This window comes from Myodes glareolus, chromosome 11 (assembly GCF_982192425.1).
Source record: "Myodes glareolus chromosome 11, mMyoGla1.1, whole genome shotgun sequence".
NCBI classification, from domain to species: Eukaryota; Metazoa; Chordata; class Mammalia; order Rodentia; family Cricetidae; genus Myodes; species Myodes glareolus.
Genome location: NC_142036.1, coordinates 45784279 through 45805388, shown reverse-complemented (window position 1 = coordinate 45805388; position 21110 = coordinate 45784279). Strand labels below are relative to the sequence as shown.

The following is a 21110-nucleotide window of genomic DNA, read 5'->3' as shown; positions in this document are numbered from 1 at the left end:
GAAAATAGTCAATATAACAAAAGAATTGCACTAAGAATTTCCAGGTGATTCTCCCATCTCTGCCTCTTATCTCTCTATGCGAGTGCTGGGATTGCAGATGTGTAGTACTGCATTGGCTTTTTTACATGGGTTCCAGAGATTAAACTCAGGTTGTTAAGATTGCATGTGTAATTGGACTTTCTCGTTGAATTTCTTTGTACTGCCAGCCCCCAAATAATGACATGGGGACTTATTATGAAAGCTTGGCCTTTAGCTTAGACTTGTTCCCAATTAGCTCTTATAATTGAAATTAACCTGTTTCTCTTAATGTATGTTCCGCCACTGCTGACATGATTGGCAGATGGTTCTGTGTTGTGAGTAGCTGTTGTGAGATGTGTACTGTTGGGTGTCTTGTGCTGTTGGATGCACAGCAATGTCTGCCTCCTGCCTGCTAGATGCCTACATACTCCCTTCTTGTACTGTGATGAGCAAAGATTTCTCCAGACTTAAATCTCCCATGGAGGCAAGATCACTGTCCCTTCAGAACTACTGTTGTAGACACTGGGAAATTTGAGTGATACTGTCAGCCTTGCCATTATCCCATTATATTTGGTAAGCTGTTTTACTTGTGGGCTAAAAGTTTCTTTTCTTAAAAACTTACCTTTGGGGGTCATACTCCCAAAAGATTAAACATTGTTGTAAGTATATAGATAATATGCAGTTATTTTCTTCTCTTAAGATGTTCCGTATGTGTGCTTTGTTTCTCTCTTTGATAAAACTCCATTTGTGACTTTGTCCCACCAGGATCAGGTTGCATTCAACCTCAAATCCATTCTGCCGCTTCCTTTGGGAAGCCAAGGGCGTATTTCTTAGGTTGTCGTGCTGCTGTGCAAGGATGTGAGCTGTGCTGTGTTTGTTCTTTCACAGGTGAATTTGGAAGGCAAAGCCAGTCCTTTGTCACTCCTACAGATGGCTTCCCCGAGTGGCTTCTGTGCATTGGTTCGCTTGCCCAGGCTGATCTGTGGAGGCAAAACACTACCAAGAACGCTCTTGGACATCCTTGCAGATGGCACCATCTTGAAAGTAGGAGTGGGATGCTCAGAAGATGCCAACAAGCTTCTACAGGATTATGGCCTCATTGTAAGGGGGTGTCTGGACCTCCGCTACCTAGCCATGAAGCAGGGGTATGGTTTGTATGCATGTCAGGATGCCTGTAGCGGTGGAGCAGAAATTGTCCATGCTGTAGTTACTGGGGACCAGTACTAAAGACTTTGAAAAAGCATATTGATCTTGTGAGGAGACATACCAATGTCTGAGAAAAGTTTGGTTGGCTAAAATTTCTTTTTTGATAAACCTCTAATCACTTGTGACGAAGTGGTTATGAACCAGTAGCCCACTGGCTAAGTTGGAGCTGTAGGGTTTTTTTTCCCATGTGAAATCTGTTTTCCATCCAGAAGACTAAGCATAAGAGTCTGCATTTGTGGCTTTTCTTCAGAAATGACCTGACCTCAGAGTTCTGAGTTGTAGGGGGCGCTCCCTTTTTGATTTATGTACTCAGTTTAACTTTCCAAGTCTTCACCACTCTTGTGGTAAACCTGACTTGTGGTCAGCACTTGCATTTGCAAAACAGCCTTCGGCCCACATAATGGTCAGTCTTGCCTTTGACTTGGAGAGAGAGGCTTCTCTTCTTAGCTTTTTCTTCTGTGGAAACTGTTTCATTCCATCTTTCGGGATCACACTTAATTCCTCAGGTACATGCACAGTCCTCATCCATTATTTACTTACTTAAATTTTATTTCTTTATTTTTATTTTTATGTGTATGAGTGCTTTTCCTGCCTATGTATTTGTGTCTATGGAGGCCTGAAGAAGGTATCAGATCCCTTGGAAGTGGAGTTACAGAAGGGTGTGAGCCACTATGCAGGAGCTGGGAACTGAACCTGGGTCTTCTGCAAGAGCATCAAATGCTCTTAACTGTTGAACCATCTCTTCAGAAACCACAGTCCTCATTTATACTCTCTGTGCATTTGGAGACACTTAAAATGAATGCATGTAAATTGAAAGTGCATTGAATTCTCTGAGACTGAGGCAGGAGAGTATGAGTTTGAGGCCAGCATGGGCTAGATCATGAGCATCTGTCTCAAAAACACCCCAAAAGAGAATTAGGCCCAAGGTGAATATTATCATGAAATGATAGTATACAAGTTGTGGTTAGAAATAAGAATGTGTGTTTGGGTGCACATGCATGTGTACATGTGTGGAGGCTGGAGGTCACTGTGGAGTGTTTTCTTCAATTGTTCTTCATCACGTTTTGTTGAGACAAGGTCTCACCATATAGCCATGACTAGCTAGAACTCAGAGTCCTACATGCCTATCTTTTGCCTCCCGAGTGCTGAGATTAAAGGTGTGTACCACTGCTGCCCGACCTTCACTTTATTTTTTGAGACAGAGTCTCTCACTCAATCTGGAGATCACAGATTTGACTAGACTGACTGGTCAACAAGCCTTTCTCTCTGCTTCCTGGCATTAGGATTACAGGTGCATTCTGCCACACCCAGCCTTACATGGGGTCTGAAAGGTCAAAATCAGGTCCTTATGTTACATGGTAAGCATTTTACTTATTGAGTATTTTCTTCAGAACAAGAATGAAACTTTTTTTAAAAAAATATTTCTTTATTTCTTTATTTATGTATACAGTATTCTGTCTGTGTGTATGCCTGCAGGCCAGAAGAGGGCACCAGACCTCATTACAGATGGTTGTGAGCCACCATGTGTGCCGGGAATTGAACTCAGGACCTCTGGAAGAGCAGGCAATGCTCTTAACCACTGAGCCATCTCTCCAGCCCAAGAGCTGTTTATTATATTCAAGTGTGTCTGGCCTTTTTGTGTTTTCGGTCTCGGGCAATGAGATGTGATTGTTGACTGCTTGTTTGGTAAGGGGTGGCTTCCGGTTCTTCCTCATCACAGTGGTGAGAGAACTATGCTATAACACCAACAGGGGCCTTTGCCTGCCAGCGTGCTGCTCTGTGACTTCCAGATGCTCACTCTGTCACATGCTGTCTGTTTTCATGTACTGATTTTCCTTGTTACCATTTTATTATCAGGGATTGAATCCAGGGCCTTGTGCATGCTAGGCAAGTACTCCTTCACGTTGTTGTTGTTGTTGTTGTTGTTGTTGTTGTTGTTGTTAGTGCTAATGGGGCTTGGGCTTGATCCCAGGGCTCCATGCATGCTAGGAAAGTGCTGTATGAACTAACCTGAAACTATATCTCTTGCCTACTTTTTCCTTTTTTTAAAAAAGGTGTGTCCATTTAGGACCTCTTTTTTTTTTTTTTTTTTTTTTTTTGACAGATTCTCAACTATGTGCCCTTACTAGCTTGGAACTTATTGTATAGACCAGCCTGACCTCAAACTCACAGAGATCCTTTTGTCTCTGCTTTCCATATGTTGGATTAAAAGTATGTATTTTTTTAAAAAAAGACATGGTCTCATGGTCTGGGAAGATGACTTAGTGGGTAAAAGTGTTTGCCATGAAAGTGTAAAGACCTAAATTTGAATCCCCAGAGCCCACATAAAGTCTGTGAGGTAGTGCATATCTAAATCCCAGAGCTCCTGTATGATGTGAGAGGTGGAGACAGAATCCCAGGAAACTCCTGAGTCAACTAGCCTGGCAGATGCAGTTGTGAACAGCAGAGAGACCCTGTCTCAAACAAGGTAGAAGATAGGGACAGGTATTCAAGGTTACCTCTGACCTCCAAATGCATGCTGTGGCACATGTACACTTGCATTTACATGAATGTGCACACACATGTACATACATATACATGCCCAAAGATTTAAACATTTTAAATGAAGTAATAAATAAGGTATCAAGTAATCCTGCTGGTCAAGACCTTCATGAAGCTGAAGATGATCTTGAACCCTTGATCTTTTGCCTCCACTTCTCAAGTCCTAGAATTACAAACATGTACCACCACACTTGCTCCCGTGGTGTTTTCTGTATATGTGAATTTCATTCTGTTTACTTAAAATTGTATTTATTTGTGTGTGGGGGGGGCCTCTCCTCCTCCCAAGGTACCCGTGTGGAGGTTAGAGGACAGCTACACGAGTCCGTATACTTTGTGGATTGGTGATTAAACTCAGTTTGTCAGGTGTGGTGGGAGGGGCCTTTACCCCTGCGCCATCTTAATGGCCCACTGATGTTTTCTTAATTCTACATGTATCTCTTGGTTAGTCTCTGATTTTAGAAGATCAACAATGGGATCCTTTCTGTTACCTCACAGCAATTTTTACAAATGATTTATTTGTTTATGTGTTCAAGTGTTTCCCTTGCATGTATATAAATACTCCACATGCATGCAGTTCCTGAGGAGGCCAGAGAACGTGTCAAATTCCCTGGAACTGGAGTTACAGGTGGTTGTGAGTTACTACATAAGTGCTGGGAACCAAATCTGGGTCTTTTGTAAGACCAGCAAGTGCTCTTAACCTCTGAGCCTTTTCTTTCCTTTTCTTTCCTTTTCTTTTCTTTTCTTTTCTTTTCTTTCTTTTCTTTTTTTTTAAAGACTTATTTATTTATTTTGTTTACAGTGTTATGTCTGCAGGCCAGAAGAGGGCACCAAATTTCATTACAGGTGGTTGTGAGCCACCATGTGGTTGCTGGGAATTGAACTCAGGACCTCTGAAAGAACAATCAGTGCTCTCAATCTCTTGAGCCATCTCCCCAGCCCCCCCACCCCCAGCCATTTCTCCAGCCCCCTGCAGCAGTTTTAATCTGAAAGTTTTGAAGAGCAGAAACAATTACTGGTTTTTATACCCTTACCTCCTAGATGACAATAGCTTTGTCATTTTTATTCATGTATAAAAAGTAAGGCATGAGTACCACTGAAGGACTCTTAGTCTGTTTGCAATTCTTGCCACAAATAGTGCTGCAGTGATTATCCACCCACTTAAGAATCTTTGTCCTTTGGCTAAACTACCAGAAAAGGAAATGCTAGATCAGAGAATTTTTGTATTTGAGTTTTTGATAGTTATTTCTTATTAAACTGTTTTTATAATGATCATAAAGATGTCCAGTTCACAAATTTTATGTGAGCCTAATTGATTTTTATGCTCCATTGATATTAGATGTACTTGTTTAAAAAAAATTGTAAATCTGATAGCAAATTACCACTTTCTTTGATTTCTTTTGCTTATTTGTCCTCTGTTTATTGGTCATTTAAAAAATTTTCCTATTCATGCCATTTGCCCATTTTTGATATATGCTTTTATTTATTTCTTGTAGAAACAATATACTCTGTAATGGGCTTAGCCTGAAATCACTTGCTGAGACTATTTTGAACTTTCCACTTGACAAGTCCCTTCTACTTCGTTGCAGCAACTGGGATGCTGAGAATCTTACTGAAGACCAGGTACTTTTTATCGGAGTAGTTGATTCTAATCTTCAATGTGAGCATTGGGTAGAGAGGCCTTAAAGTAGACTTATTGTCAGATGATCCTCAAGGTAGTAACATTCATACTACTTAAATAAAACACTCAGGAGTCCTATTGCATTTTAGTTTTCAATGTGCTGGGCACTTCAGAAAATACGGTTTTTTTTTTCTAAAAATACAAATGCATAAATATTAAAGTGCTATACCTCTCACCATAAGAAACAGCAGTTCTCTGCCTTTCTCACCCCATTCCTTCTTTTGCTCTTCCTTCTTAGAGGGGACCACTTTAATTTCTTTTTGGTAGTTACCATTATACTTCTAGATTACATGCATGTGTCATTCTTTTTTATTTGTGCATAGTATGTTTTGACTTTGTTTTAGTTAAGGTTTCATTGTTGTGAAGAGATACAATGACCATGACAACTTTTATAAAGGAAAACATTTAGTCAGGGTGACTCACAGTTTCAGAGGTTCAGTCCATTATTATCATGATGGGGAGCATGGCAGCATGTAGGCAGACACAGTGCTGGAGTAGTAGCTGAGAGTCCTACTTCTTGCAGGTAGCAGGAAGTCGGCTGAGACATTGGGCAGTACCCCGAACATAGGAATCCTCAAAATCCACCCTTACTGTGACACACTTCCTCCAACAAGGCCATACCCACTCCAACAAAGCCATACCTCCTAATAGTGCCTCTCTCTATGAGATTATGGGGGCAATTACATTTAAACTACCACAGACAACTTCTTTTTTTTCCTTTTCTTTTCTTTCTTTTTTTTTTTTTTTTTTTTGGTTTTTTGAGATGGTTTCTCTGTAGCTTTGGAGCCTATCCTGGAACTAGCTCTTGTAGACCAGGGTGGCCTTGAACTCACAGAGATCTGCCTGCTTCTGCCTCCTGAGTGCTGGGATTAAAGGCATGGGCCACCACTGAATTTTCAAAACAGGGATTCTTTGCATAGCTTTGGCTATTCTGGAACCCATTCTATAGACCAGCCTGGCCTTGAACTCACAGAGATCCACCTGCCTCTGCCTCCTGAGTGCTGGGATTAAAGACGTGCACCACCACCGCCTGACCATGTTTTGACTTCTTCTTTTTTTTTTTTTTAATATTTTTTATGGTTTATTTAACTTTTTATTTTATGTGCATTGGTGTGAAGGTGTCAGATCCCCTGGAACTGGATCTTCAGACAGTTGTGAGCTGCCATGTGGGTGCTGGGAATTGAGCCCGGGTCCTCTGGAAGAGCAGTCAGTGCTCTTAACCACTGAGCCATCTCTCCAGCCCCATGTTTTGACTTCTTATACAGAAGTTATTACTTAGGGCTCTTTCAGTTCCTGGATCCCAAACAAGAATTTATTCCATACCCAATATCCTCAATATAGATAGATAGTCTTTTCATCAGGGACAATACTTTGTTTTCCCAGGATATAATATTTGTATTTTTGTTTGTTTAGTTTCTTTACACTATTGAATTAATCCCAGCCTGTTTAGCAGAATTGTGGCTCTCTTGGCTGTCCCAGATTGAGTAACTATAAACACTTGTCCTGTTTCCTGTGGTTCTGTCCCTACGGTCCTCTGCTGTGCCCTCTGTTGTGGCTCTTTGCTGTCCTCCTACAATCCTCTGCTGCCCTGTTGTGGTCAGGAATGTTGGCTCTCCAGACACACTGCCCACCACAGGCTGAGCTGGTGGCTTCTCTACCTCACTTCTGTAGTAGATCCTGCGGTGTTTAAATCCCATGTCTTTTCCTTTTCTTACCCTGCATGTCTGAAAGAATAAGTGATTTCCCTCTCTTAGCCAGTGCTTTAGCTATTAGCAATTTAGGGCAGAAGCCATTTTCTTCAGAACTCTGAAGGGTCTGCTCCTTGTGTTCTCGCTTCTAACATTCGAATGTGTGACTGCTCTTTCTGAAAGCTCTTCTTGGTCATTTCTTGTTTGAAATCCTTGATGACTCACTCAAGGTGGTAGGAGTTAGTGGACCCTTTCTGTCTGCATTCTCCATTATTTTCTTTGAAAATTTCCTACTCTCCTTTTTTGCTTTTTGAACTTTTTTTTTTTTTTGGTGATGATTGGATCCCCCAAATTGATCCTCTTGACAGACAGAGTCTTGTGCTGTCTTGTGTGTCTCCATCTTGGGGTAGGTGTGCTAGATTCATGCTACTGCATCTGATTTTGAGGTTGGAGCTCAGGTAGCCAGGCTGGTACAGCTAACACTTTTACCTGTAGCCTGCCTCTTCAGCCCTGAGCACACACTGTTAAAATAGCTTTCTGTTTCTGTTTAATGGATGCAATATCTTTGTATTGGGGCAAATGCACTGGGTTTTTCTTTGGACCACCAGCTCCCAAATAATGACATGAAGACTTCTTATTCATTATGAAAGCTTGGCCTTAGTTTAGGCTTATTCTAAGTAGGTTCATTTATATTAATTAATCCATTTACATTAATCTACATTTTGCCATGTGGCTTGTTACCTCTCCTCAGTACTGTATGTCCAGCTTTTTCCAAGTCTGGCTGATGAATCTCTTCCACCTCTAATTTTTTCCCCCAGAGTTCCTATCATTCCCTAGAAGTCCCACCTATCTTCTCCTGCCTAGCTATTGGCTGTTCAGCTTTTTATTAAACCAATCAGAAGGTGCCTTAGGAAGGTGAGGTAAGACAGAGACATATCTTCACACAAAGACTATCCCGACATATCTTTATATAGAGCAGTGAGGAGTTCTTCCATTTCCTGCATCACCTCCTTTTCCTCAAAATTCTTTCTCATAAATGCTTGTTTTGGTCCTTGGCTTTCATGTTTTTTTCCCAGATGTTTAGAACCTTGGTTGTCCATCTATATTAAAGAATGAGACATAAGAGGAAAGGATGTAGATTTCATGATATGCTCTGGACCTGGACTTAGTTTCCAGTACCACCCAAAAAACAAACAAAAAAGACATAAAAGCTGATTTAAAAAAAAAAAAAGCTCTATGTGGTGGTATACTCCTTTGATCCTAGCAGAGGCAAGCTGGTCCCTGAGTTCAAGACCAGCCTGGTCTACAAAATGAGTTCTGGGACAGCAAGGGCTACAGAAATCCTGTCTCAAAAAAAAAAAATCTGATCCTCTTGCTTTCATCTCCCAAGTGCTGGCATTTCAGACATATGCCAACTTCCCAGCTTTAACATGGATAACTATTGATAGTATCATGTCACATTGAAGCTGGGCGTGGTGGCTCACAACTGTAACTGTTGGAAATTTTTCTTTCCTGTCTGCTTCTTGTCTCTAGGTCAAGAAGATCAAGCTACATAGACAATTAGGGGTGAACAAAAGATAGGGGATTTATTTAATGAAAGCAAAAGAAACTCTTGGTAGTCATAGGGTGGGGTGTAAGAAGGGAATCGCTGTTCTGAACTGAAAGCAAAGAAGGTAATTTCAGTTGGCTTGTAAATTGGGAGGAAAAGTAGGGACCAGTTAGGGAAAACTTTCTGCGTATGAAGTCCTAACTTACTGTGCAGTGTTCAGGGAACAAGTCTGGTTTTGGAGGTCTGTCAGGGAATAATCTTGAACCTTGAATTGTTTTGAGTTGTGCACCCATGTCATGGTAGCTGAGAAGCTTTCTCATCTGAAGGTTCCTTGTCTATGTCTGACTCATTTAGGGGTTTGTCTGTCTCCTGTCTCTATCAAGATGCTGAGGCAGGAGGCTCACAGCAATTTGAGGCCACGCTGGTCTACAAAGAGACCTGTCTCAGGAAACAGAGAGAGAATGAATGTAAATGAATATGAGACTATGAATTATGCTAAGTGAAAAAAGCCAGCCACAGAAATTATAAAGTGTGTGTTTCCGTTTCCATGAAACATGCAAAATAGGTTGCTTCAGTGGGGAATAAAGTTTCTTTGTGTATTGGTCCTGAAATTGATTCTTGTTTGTAATTGCTTAGCTCTGTCAGGATGCTAAAATAATTGAACTAGATACCTGAGTAAATTCTATGGTTCATGGCTTAGAACTCATTAAAGCTATCATGTAAAAAATAGCTTATAGGTTGTGGTGTCAACATGTGTGATTCTACTATAATTTTTTTCTGGCACAGAGAATTGAATCCAGGGCCTCCTGTGTACTAGGCAAGCAATCTACTAAGCTATAGCCTCAGCTCTCTTTATGATGGTTGATTAGATACTGAATCAGGAATCCTAATTTGTAAAAGACTAATATCATTAGGACCATTGGAGACAGTAGAGCTAAATACCACTAATATTCTTGTGTTATTCTTAGTGTTATGATTATGCAGGAGAATTCCCTGGTCTTAGGCAATATACATGCTCACATATTTAGAGGTGATATATCTTTTTTTTTAAATTACATTTGTATTTATTGTGTGTGCTTCTGGATAGCACAGTGTGCTTGTGGAGGTCAGAGGACTTGAGGGAATCAGTTTTCTCCTTCCATGTGGGTCCTGGGGATTGAACTTGGGTGGTTAGGCTGGGAAGCAAGCACTTGTACCCACTGATACCCTCTCAGTGGCCCAAGATGAAGTATCTTCATAAGTATAATTTAACTTTAATAGGCATCTAGGAAAAAATGTGATATTTATATTGTAAAGAATAAAAGACAGCTGTGGTGGTGCATACCTTTAATTCTAGAACTCAGGAGACAGAGGTAAATTGATCTTTGTGAGTTTGAGGCCACACTGGTTTACATAGCACATTACAAGGCAGCCAGGGCTACATAGTGAGACCCTGCCTCAAAATAAATAAAAATGAGCATTAAAGCACTTACTAACAGTTATGAATGGCAATTCTCAATTTCTCTTGGCCTTTCTATGGCTTGAAAACTTTGAAAATTAAAAGTTAGTGGGGAAAGTTAATTGTTACCCTATAAGAGGCCAAATTTATGATTCTCTTTGCTATGGAAATTGAGACTTTTTAAACGTTATTGTTAGTTAATAATTCTTCTTTTTTGAGAGTTAATAATTCTTAGCTGGGGCCAGCAAGATGACTCAGTGGATAACCGTACTTGCTAAGTACTGTTGTCTGAAAACCTTGGTTCAACCCCTGGGATCCATTGGATAGAAGGAGAGAACTGACTCCAGTAAGTTGTCCTCTGACCTCTCTACACACACACACACACACACACACACACACACACACAGGCACATGTTGTAATACACATAAACAAATGTAGCAAAATATTTAACAATGTTTTTTTCTAACTGTAAGCATAATGATTCAGATTTCAGAGAATGGGGATGGAGAGGCGGCTCAGCAGTTAAGAGTACTGTTTTTCTTCCAGAGGACTCAGGTTCTATTCCCAGCTCCAAACATAGTGATCCACAACCACTTGTAACTCTATTCTAGGCTGCAGTAACTCCACAGACACCAGTCACACATACACACTTCGGGCAAATACTCATAAGATAAAATAAAATAAAAATAAGTAAATAAAGCTGGGTAGTGGTGGTGCACACCTTTAATCCCAGCACTTGGGAGGCAGAAGCAGGTGGATCTCTGTGAGCTAGAGGCCAGTCTGGTCTAGAGAACAAGTTCCAAGATAGCCAAGACTACACAGAGAAATCCTGTCTCAAAAGTAAATAAGTAAGTAAGTAAGTAAATAAATTACATATCAACTTATCTTTACAACAGGGCCGAGAAACTACCTCTTCCTGCCTCAAAATAGTAAGTTTAAATAATAGTTTAAGTCATAAGGGCTGGAGAGATACACTGGCTGATATTCCAGACAGGGTCTTACTGTGTAGTTGTAGCTGACTTGGAAATGCGTGTAGACCAGGCTAGTCTCAAACTGACAGAGATCTGCTTGTCTCTGTTGGGATTAAAGGTATGTGTCACTAAACGTGGCTTTTTTTTCTTTTTAGTGGTGGCAAGTAAAAAATGGTTTTATTAAGATCAATTTATTTATAATAAAATTCACCTGTTTAAAATGCCAGGCATGATAGCACATATCTCGAATATTATTTTTGGGAACTCAAGTCAGGAGTATCTAACTTCAGGCCATTCTAACCTAGATAGCTAGATTCTGTCTCAAAAAGGACAAAGATGAGCATACCACTAATCGTAGACAGGTTTAGGAGATCCAGGAATTTGTCCATCTCTGTTTTTATTCTGGGATTACAGGCAAATGTCACCATACCAAGCTTTTATGTGATTTCTGGGAATCATACTCATATCTTCATGCTTCCAAGGCAAGCGCTTTACCTTGACTGAACTATCTGTTCAACTGCCGTAGTAGACTTTTAGTTTTGTTTGGTTCTGTATTAGAGATAGAGCCTCACATTGTAGCTCACACAGCCTTAACCTCGAGGCAGTCCTCCTGACTCGGTTTCCCAAGTGCTGGGATTAAAGGCAAAATACCTGACAGAAAATGGTGGGGGTGGTAAATCGAGGGGTTTATACTAAGCAAGTGCTACCCTGAGTGGTGTTTCCAAGGCACTTGTGACTACTGTGAGGGTACTCTCTCCACTGTCTTCCACATCCTGCTGACCTCTGACTTTTCTCTTTAGGTAACTTATGCTGCCAGGGATGCACAGATTTCAGTGGCTCTCTTTCTCCATCTTCTTGGATACCCTTTCTCTAGAAATCCCTATGAGGAGGAAGACAATGACCAAATCAGATGGCGGAAAGTCTTGGAAAAATGCAGGGCTATGGTAGACATCCCATTCCGAAGCAAGGGACTTGGCCGACTGTGTGAAGAGATTAATGCGGAAGCACTGGAATCTCAACAGAAGCCAAGAAATAGGAAGGCTAAGCCTGATGGAATGGTATCAGGCAACAACCAAGGGAGAGACCCCAGGAAACACAAAAGAAAGCCCCTAGGGGTGGGCTATTCTGCCAGGTAACACAAATGTTCCCTGCTGATGAAGAGCTTTACCCTGAGTCCAGCAGCAGAGACTCTCTAGGGTTTCTGAGCCTTTCCCTGATTTTAGTGACGTTTGGACTATACTTCTTTTCATTTGTGTATTTTTCTTTCCCCTTCTTTCACTTTGTCAATTGGAATAAAAATGAAGAGAATTTCCCTCAGCTTTGTCACTGACCTTGGTGCACCCTTAGGCCTGTAACTTTACCTATAAAAGACGTATAGAGCCATAGAGATGGCTGCCAGGTGTAGGCACTTGTTGCCAACCCTAATGACCTGAGTTCAGTCTTTAGGACCCACATGTGGAAGGAGAGAACTGACTTGCAAAGTTGTTCACTAATCTCCTAATGCAGAGTGTGTGTTCCTCTCCCCCAAATGAATAAGTGATAATGAAATATTTGAAGGGGATATAATTTTTATCCCTTGTTTAAGAATGCTATAAACATGAATAATATAAAGTCCTCATCCTTACCAAGAGAAATGCTTCAGGTTTCTTGTTCATTTAGCGTGTTTCCAGCCTACGCCGACTGTATGTGTAGCTAGTGAGAATCTCCTGTGTGACTGACCCTCTTGAGGAGGATGAGTTGTAAGTGATTTTGAGCAGAAGTGCATCCCTAGAGCATGACACTTTTAGGAATTGGAAGATTAAATTGAAGGAAGCATTGCATGTGAACCAGAAATCAACCCACATGGCCCTCATTACTTTATCTTGAACTTTTACAGTTTTAATTTACTGCTTAAATCAGTGATTTGGCAGTTTATTGGTGCTCTGTTCCTGTTTTCATTCACAGCAGAGCTCTGAACAACTCCCAAATCACTTCCCAGTGTCTCAGTCCGTAAGTGTAAAAACCAGAGGCATTAAGAGTTCATTTGTAGCTCTGCTCCCTAGCCATTGCCTATTGAGGATTGACTGTGGCTTCCTGCCTGTGTCCTATATGTGGTGTGTTTTATTATGGTGTTGAGAATAGTTTGAGTCACTCAGAAGTGAGTGTGGGAAGGTCTTGGGTAACTTGACCAACAGCTTTCAGTGCAAGATTTCTTTTCCCTGCAGAAAATCCCCTCTCTATGATAACTGCTTTCTCCAAGCCCCTGATGGACAGCCCCTTTGCACATGTGACCGGAGAAAAGCTCAGTGGTACCTGGACAAAGGCATTGGAGGTATGAAACTCGTCGGCCATGTTTATTTATAACTAGGGTCTTGACATGAGTGGGGTGTGGAAGAGAGTGAATGGAGATGTGTGGTCCTAGGGAGTCATAACCCGGAGTTCTCTGCTAGCATGTAACAAATAACAGTTAAAGAGTGCTTCCTGGTAGCAGAGGTGGGCACAGCCCAGCACTGATGTGTTTTCTTTCTTCTAAGAGCTGGTGAGTAAAGAACCTTTTGTGGTCAGGCTACAGTTTGAACCTGCAGGAAGACCTGAATCCCCAGCAGATTATTACTTGTTGATTAAAGAGAACCTGTGTGTTGTATGTGGCAAGACAGATACCTACATCCGGTGAGTATAGTGTTAGACTAAGTAACCCGTGGGAATTGCCTGGGGAATCACATGCTGAGCCCTAAGATGCCTTGGTTAAGTTTTCCTACATGGCAGTGTCTTAGGGTTTCTTTTGCTGTGAAGAGACACCATGTCCATGGCAACTCTTATAAAGGAAAACCTTTAATTGGGGTGGCTTACATTTTCAGAGGTCTGGTACATTATTTTCATGGTTGCTATTTGGTGGTGCTCAGGCAGGCATGGTGCTGGAGAAGTAGCCTAACGTCCTAAATCTTGCCTTGTAGGCAACAGGAAGTGAACTGTCTCACTGGGTGTAGCCTGAGCATGGGCTAACTCAAAGCCCACCCCCACAGTGACATACTTCCTCCAACAGGACCACACCTCCTAATAGGGATACTACCTCTGGGGGCCATTTTCTTTCAAACCACCACACAGAGGGACTTAGCTCTACAAATGTCCCAGCTTTCCTAACAGCTTCAGCATTCTGCCTGGCCATTTCTAACAACCTCTATACCTTTAAGGGAGACCTTGAAGTATCCCTGTATCCCTTCCTGAAGCTCTCAAGTTTCTGAGCCTTGGTTTTGTTTATAGAGTTTCCCAAGACTGTTCTTTCACACTAGGGTTCCCTAATGAGCACGAGGCTGACTGCTGGGCTCAAGTACCTGTGCTTGGGCTTTCTCTGTGGCCCCTGTGCAGTAATTCTCTTCTTTTTCTTTCCTCCCAACTTCCTTCCCCCTTTACTCCCCAATTCCCTCTCTTCTCACCATTCCTGGTATGTTTTGTTGTTGTTGTTTTTCTTTTTTTCACCTTAATTTATTTCAGTCATCACTTTTTCCTCATTTTGAAACAAAATATTTCTCTCTCTCTCTTTTTCTTTTTTTCTCCACCCCCTCCCCTGCTCTCTTTCTCTCTCTCAAGACAGGACTTCTCTGTGTAGCCCTGGCTGTCCCAGAATTCCTTCTGCAGACAAGGCTGGCCTTGAACTCAAAGATCCACCTGCCTCTGCCTCCTGAGTGCCACCACCACCTGACTGAGACAGAATATTTTTATATAGCCTTGAATGGGTTCTCCTCCTGACTTAGTCTTCTAAGTGCTGTAATTAAAGGCATGTGCCATCATGCTCTCCTTTAGTAATTCACTTTCCTCATTCCTTTCTGTGCAAAGTGGGACAACTGTTGCCACTGAGAGTTTTTCCTGAGAACTTTATTCTACTTAGCATATGATGGCAGACCTCGGTGAGCCAGGAAGTAATATCAGAGTGAGGGAGTCCTCAGATAAAGGAAGTTGGTTTGCCCAGCCCACCAGACATTTTGAGAGTTATTATAAGTTATCAAAAGTTATGATAATATTTCATTTCTCTTAGACTCTCCTTTCTAGGACCACAGTGGTTGTTACTAGCCTCTGCCATTGAAGCTTGACATCAGGGAGTCTGTACTTACTTCAAGGAGAGAGGACTCTGAAAGCAGAGATAGATAAGGCAGGCAGGTGGGCCTGAGAGTGACATAGGTCATACTGCCTTCCTGTTACCAAGCCTTCCCCGTCATGTGTAGGCCCAGATTAGGCTCTGAGTAGCTCGCCTGCTGGCTCTGTATGTGCTCTGCAGCATAAGCTAATGAGCACTGCTCTGGGGTGGGCCTGTTCCAGGAAGAATATCATTCCACATGAGTACCGCAAGCATTTCCCCATTGAGATGAAGGACCACAACTCCCATGATGTGCTGTTACTCTGCACCTCCTGCCATGCCATCTCCAACTACTATGACAACCATCTGAAGCAACAGCTGGCCAAGGAGTTCCAGGCTCCCATTGGCTCAGAGGACGGCTTACGCCTGCTGGAAGATATAGAGCTTAGGCAGGTGCGCTCCGGAGCCAGAGCCCTGCTCAATGCAGAGAGCCTGCCTGCGCATCGGAAAGAAGAGCTGCTGCACACACTCAGGAAGTTTTATAACACAGATATTGTTACAGAGGAGATGCTTCAAGAGGCTGCCAGCCTGGAGACCAGGTACAACCTACTGTTCACCTTACTGTTCTGTTCAGAGAAAGGATAAGGGATGACCCAGTGACAGCAGCCGTCATGAAAATGCTCGTCACAGTTCCAGTGCTTAGCCACATGCTTATTCATCTAGTATCCATTTGTTTAAGATACCATGGGGTAGAATTAAAAAATCTGAGAATTTTCTTTTCATAAGAGATGCTGATATGGCTCAGAAGGTTAAGGTGCTTGGGGCCAACCCTGACAGCTTTACTCAGATCCCTAGGACCTCTATGGTGGATTGAGGAACCAATCCCAAAAGTTGTCCTCTGACCTCCACACATGTTCCATGGTGCACATGCGTGCACACACACACACACACACACACACACACACACACATTTAAATAAGATGTGACTTTTTTTTAGAGAGAGATTGCCAATTGTGAGGTATCTGTTGTTGACTCTATAAGGCCAAGTGTAGTTGGGTCTCACATATTCTTCTGTAGAGGTAAATCTAAAGTCAGCACATAAGATGAAAGTAATAGCCAGTGAATACCCTGAGATCTCTGAATTGCCATGAAGTAGAGTATATGTGATTTTGTGTCTCTCATTTCATACCTAGATCTGGGAGATTCTCAACAAGTGCATTTACTCATATCTCTTGTCTTACTGCATGTAGTATCTGGACCTACTGGATGGAATTTTGAGCAAACTGCTGTCCTGTTTAATCTTTTTTTTCTTCCTTCCTTTCTCTTTTCCTCTCCTTCCCTATGAGTACATAGTTGAATTAGCACAATATAACTTAGTGTTTCTAAATAAGAAGTTTCTAATCCCGAGGCATAAACGTGTACATGGCTCCAACAATAAGCATTGTGGGTTACTATGCAATTATCATTTTCTATAGGATTAGAGGTCTGTAAAACTGATACTGAGGTTAATTGCCTACATTATTTTGTTATCAATAATAAAAATGTAAAAACTTTATAGTAGCAAATATTTATTTATTTATTCAAAAAGTATTTATTTCACTTATACTACTGATCTCCCACAGCTCAGAGATACTGCAAAGATTTCCTGAACAAATATTAGAGATACACTGAAGCCTGCTGCACCACACTCAGAAACTACATCAGTTGCCTTTTATTCCTAATACATACTTAATGACTTCTTACTTATACCATATAACACACACACACACACACACATTTGATTTTGGTTTTTCAAGACAGGGTTTCTCTGTGTAACAGTCCTGGTTGTCCTGGAGATCCGACTACCTCTGCTTCCCAAGTGCTGGGATTAAAGGTGTATGTCCCCGCTGCCTGGTTTTTGTTTTTTTTTTTTTTTTTTTATTGTTCAGAGGTTTTATTTTGGTTTTTTGTCCCCCTGTCCCCCTCAGAACAGGGTTTCTTTGGGTAGCTCTGACTCTCCTGGTGTCCTGGAACTTACTCTGGCCTTAAACTCAAAGAGATATTCCTGCCTTTGCCTCCCAAGTCCTGGGATTCAAGGCGTGCACCACCATGCCTTTTCTAAGAAGACTCTTATTAGATTTATTAGACTTTTCTAATAAGCAGGTCATTAAGTCAAATGATGGATTGAGACTGAGAACATGCTGTTTGAAGACAGATTGAAAAAGTATGGGGCTGGGTGTGGTAGCACTGGGGGGGTGGGGATCTGTGTGAGTTCAAGGCCAGCCTGGTTTACATATTGAGCTCCAGGGCATCCAGGACTACAGTGAGCAAAATAGAAAAAAGAAGTGGGCAGCTGATGAGGGAAATAATAAAACACCTGCAAACATTGGGAGAGTCTAAAGTTGCTAAACTGATGGGGGCTTGGATGAAGGACTGGAAATACAGATATTGATAGGAAAGAGGCTTGGGAGCAAGGTGCTTTTCTGAGAAAGGTGTTTTTACCCCCCCTTGAAGGAGATGGAGGGAAGCTCTGTTCACATAGTTTCATCAGTTTTTCTGATTTTCTGTCTTGCTGGGAACTAGACAGGGGGTTCATCTTCACAGTACACCGTTAGCACAGCTGAGCAGCCAGAGAAACATCTCCATATGACTGAAACGCTTGTGCCAATGTGGTCTGTTTTTTTTTTTTGTTGTTGTTGTTGTTTTTTTGTTTGTTTGTTTGTTTGTTTTGGTGAGGAGGAAAGCACTAAAGAAGTAGACCACCTTGAATTTTACATCCAGGTTTGGAAGTGTTCTGAGAAGCCAGGTTATGTAGACTGATTTAACACCCTTATTTTAATACTGAGTATGGTTTAGAATAAATAATTAATGCCTTACAGAGCAGTAAGCTATTCCCTGAGTAGCCTTGGTCCAACAAATACAAGCAATATTCCTCACCCATCACCAGCCAGGTTTCCCTATAGGGCTGCTTGTGTGAGGCCTTCCTATCAGTGTAATTCAAAACCCGAAATGCCTTCAGTGTGTGCCTTATATGCTAAGTATTAAAAGGTGAGAAAAAAGATATTTTAAAAACATTAAAACAATATGTCCTTTGGGGTTCGTCTTTCTCTTATCTGCCAGTGTGACTGTCCAATGCTTGTTTAGCTCAGACCCTCTGCAACTTCATGTTTTGACAGGATATACAATAAAAGCTATATTCCTCATGGACTGAAGGTGGTACAGCGTCACACTGAGGGTGGGCTGCGCTCCCTCATGCAGCTTGAGAGCCGCTGGCGTCAGCACTTCCTGGACTCCATGAAGCCTAAGCACCTGCCCCAGCAGTGGTCAGTGGACCATAACCATCAGAAGCTGCTCCGAAAGTATGGGGATGACATTCCTATCAAGCTGTCGTGATTGCTGCTTCCTGCAGGTCAGGACAGAGCTGGAGCAAGGTCAAAATTACCTCCTCCTGCTTAATGTTATTGGTGGAAGCCCAGGTGGCTGGCTCAGAATGCTAAGCTACACTAACCCCAGGTACTTCTGATGGAGCAAGGCTGTAGTTTTAAGGGGAGTCTATTTTTTCTCCTCCTTTCTCTCCTGTTTTTGTGTGCAAGGGAAGCTTGGCCTTTATTTTCACTCTCCACTCTGCTTTTCCTGTTAAGAGGGAAAATGAAGACTGCTCTCTGTAGTAAATTGTTGGGCCCTGGGAAGATGTTTGTGACTCTCTCGCCTCTCCACTGCATTGCATCTTATGGGGCAGGAGCTGAAGAATGACCCAGAGTCAGGTTCATATTCCCAGTTCAACCCCATGATTTTGATCTTTCCTGCTCTCTATTCAGTTGTTTGGGGTCCATCCCAACTGTATCACTTGGGTTTATTTTACATGCTTGAAAATGTTCGCTCTTGTGTATACAGGACCAAAGCCCAGCTTGCTTCTTCCCTATCACAGGGGAAGTCCTTTTCTGGAAATGGGTTTTCAGCTGGGTGGGGCCGACAAGTATACACCTTTCTTAGATACAGCGGTCAGCCTCCCTCTCCTCCTCAGGATGTCTGCTTGTTGCACATCTCCTGACTTGCTTTTGAGTCAGTGCCCACTCCCTTCAGTGTTCACATTCTATTGCATTTGCAGTACTGACCAATCCTTAGCACTCAATTCACTCCCAGAGCCATTTGATCAGGTTACAGTGTGAGGACTTCACCTCCTCTGGAGCCTGGCACACTGAGATAACTGATAACATTAAGAATTTAAAAAGGGTAATGTTTCATCTTTCAAAATGTTACAGATTACTACTTTGAGTATGAAATCAATTTATTAGCAATTAGTATTTTTTCTAAACTATTAGGGAAACTTTCTTATTTTATAAGATCTTAACAAGCTTGAACAGAATTTTATGGCCAGAATCCAACAAGAGTTCTATTTTGGAATTGTACCCAAGTTGATTATAACTGATCTGTCATTGATAAATAAAACAACTTCAAAGCACAAGGCTCAGTGATTGTAAATGTGAGACTTTTCTTCCTGACTTTATAAAATAGTAAGTTCGTGGGGGAGTTGCTGTTTATTCTGCAGAGTCCCTGCCTCATGGAAGTAATGTGACCTTACACATGGATACCACACGCACTGCAGTCCACAAATGTGTGCGCTGCACTCTTGTTCCTCTGCCCTACCATCCCACTTTTCCTCCCACCAGCATTTCTGGAATCAAGACTAGACATTCTTAAAAGCAGATAGTACCAACTGCTCTGGGGAATCTATGTTTAATTTAGCAGGTTATCACAAAGACTGACCGAGGGAACTCAGAACAGCTTGCTCCTTAGTCACGGTAGTTGCCAGACTTCCCACAAGATGGCGATAGTGCCTAGTATTGTTTTTATAACCATTCTTGGGAAATAAGTAACTTTTATATGTGGTCACTGAATATAACTTGTGACCTGTGTTTTCACATATTTGTAGCAACTTTTGAGTCACCTCCATAGCTTTGTAGGAGCTGGCTCTCCAGCGGGGTCCCCAGCGAGGTCCAGAACAAGAATGCCAGCAGCATATAGAGCAGAAGCCAATCTGTGCCTACTACTCAGGTCCTTTACCCATTCCAGAACAGTGTTGCCTTTAGCTTGGAATCTATATTCTGAGGCTGCCATGAAAGTGTGAGCCTTTTCCTAGGAGTGAAAGTTGCCCTCTGTTTTGTTTTGTTTTGTTTGAGACAGTGTTTCTCTGTTGAGCCTGGCTATCCTGGAATTCACAGAGATCCACCTGCCTTTGCCTTCTGAGTGCTGGGAGCCACAACCACCCAGCAAAAGTTGTCATCTTAAATGAGAAATTTCAGGGTGAGTCTATTTTTCTGATATAAAGTACATGAAGCCAGGAGTGGTAGCTCTTTTCTATAGTCTCTGTATGCAGGAGAAAGAAGCAGGAGGATGCTGAATTTAAAGCTGGCCTTGACTGCATGATGAGTACATGCTTATTAGAGGAGAGCCTAAAGAAATAGTAACAGTCACCCTATCTTTCTTCTGTCCAGAGCAGAGCTAAGCTTTGATGATATGGTTAAGAATTTTCATCCGGCCAGGTGGTAGTGGCACACACCTTTGATCCCAGCACTGGGAGGCAGAGGCAGGAGGATCTCTTTAAGCTGCAAGGCTAGCCTGATCTACAGAGTGAGTTCCAGGATAGCCAGGGCTACACAGAGAAACCCTGTCTCAAAAAAACAACCCCCAAACAACAACCACCACAACAAAGTATATCTATAATATTTAAACAAAATTGATGTGTGTGTGTGTGTGTGTGTGTGTGTGTGTGTGTGTGTGTGCGTGTGTGTGTGTCTATGCATCACTGGAATGGTGTCACAAGTAATTTACTCTATCTTTGAAATTAAATTTCTACACAACTGTGCTGACTAATGCCTGTAATTCCAGCCATTTGGAAGTGGAGGCAGAAATAGCAGAAGCTTAGGGTTATCCTCAGCTACATAGTGAGTTTAAGGCCAGTTTGAGGTACACGAGCCCTTGTCTCAGAA

The 21110-nt window shown here is 41.9% G+C and overlaps 1 protein-coding gene across 1 annotated transcript in view; it reads left to right on the top strand.

The window, feature by feature from the left end:
- Positions 1-19585, top strand: part of Exd2 (exonuclease 3'-5' domain containing 2) — a 28366-nt gene extending 8781 nt beyond the window's left edge. Inside the window, exons 3-9 of the mRNA XM_048415624.3 lie at positions 907-1163; positions 5259-5385; positions 11891-12222; positions 13295-13401; positions 13604-13739; positions 15384-15740; positions 18297-19585. Of these exons, the coding sequence (XP_048271581.3) occupies positions 907-1163; positions 5259-5385; positions 11891-12222; positions 13295-13401; positions 13604-13739; positions 15384-15740; positions 18297-18513 (1533 nt within the window). The 3' untranslated portion in view covers positions 18514-19585. The remainder of the gene's footprint in view (positions 1-906; positions 1164-5258; positions 5386-11890; positions 12223-13294; positions 13402-13603; positions 13740-15383; positions 15741-18296) is intronic.
- Positions 19586-21110: the final 1525 nt, after the last annotated feature.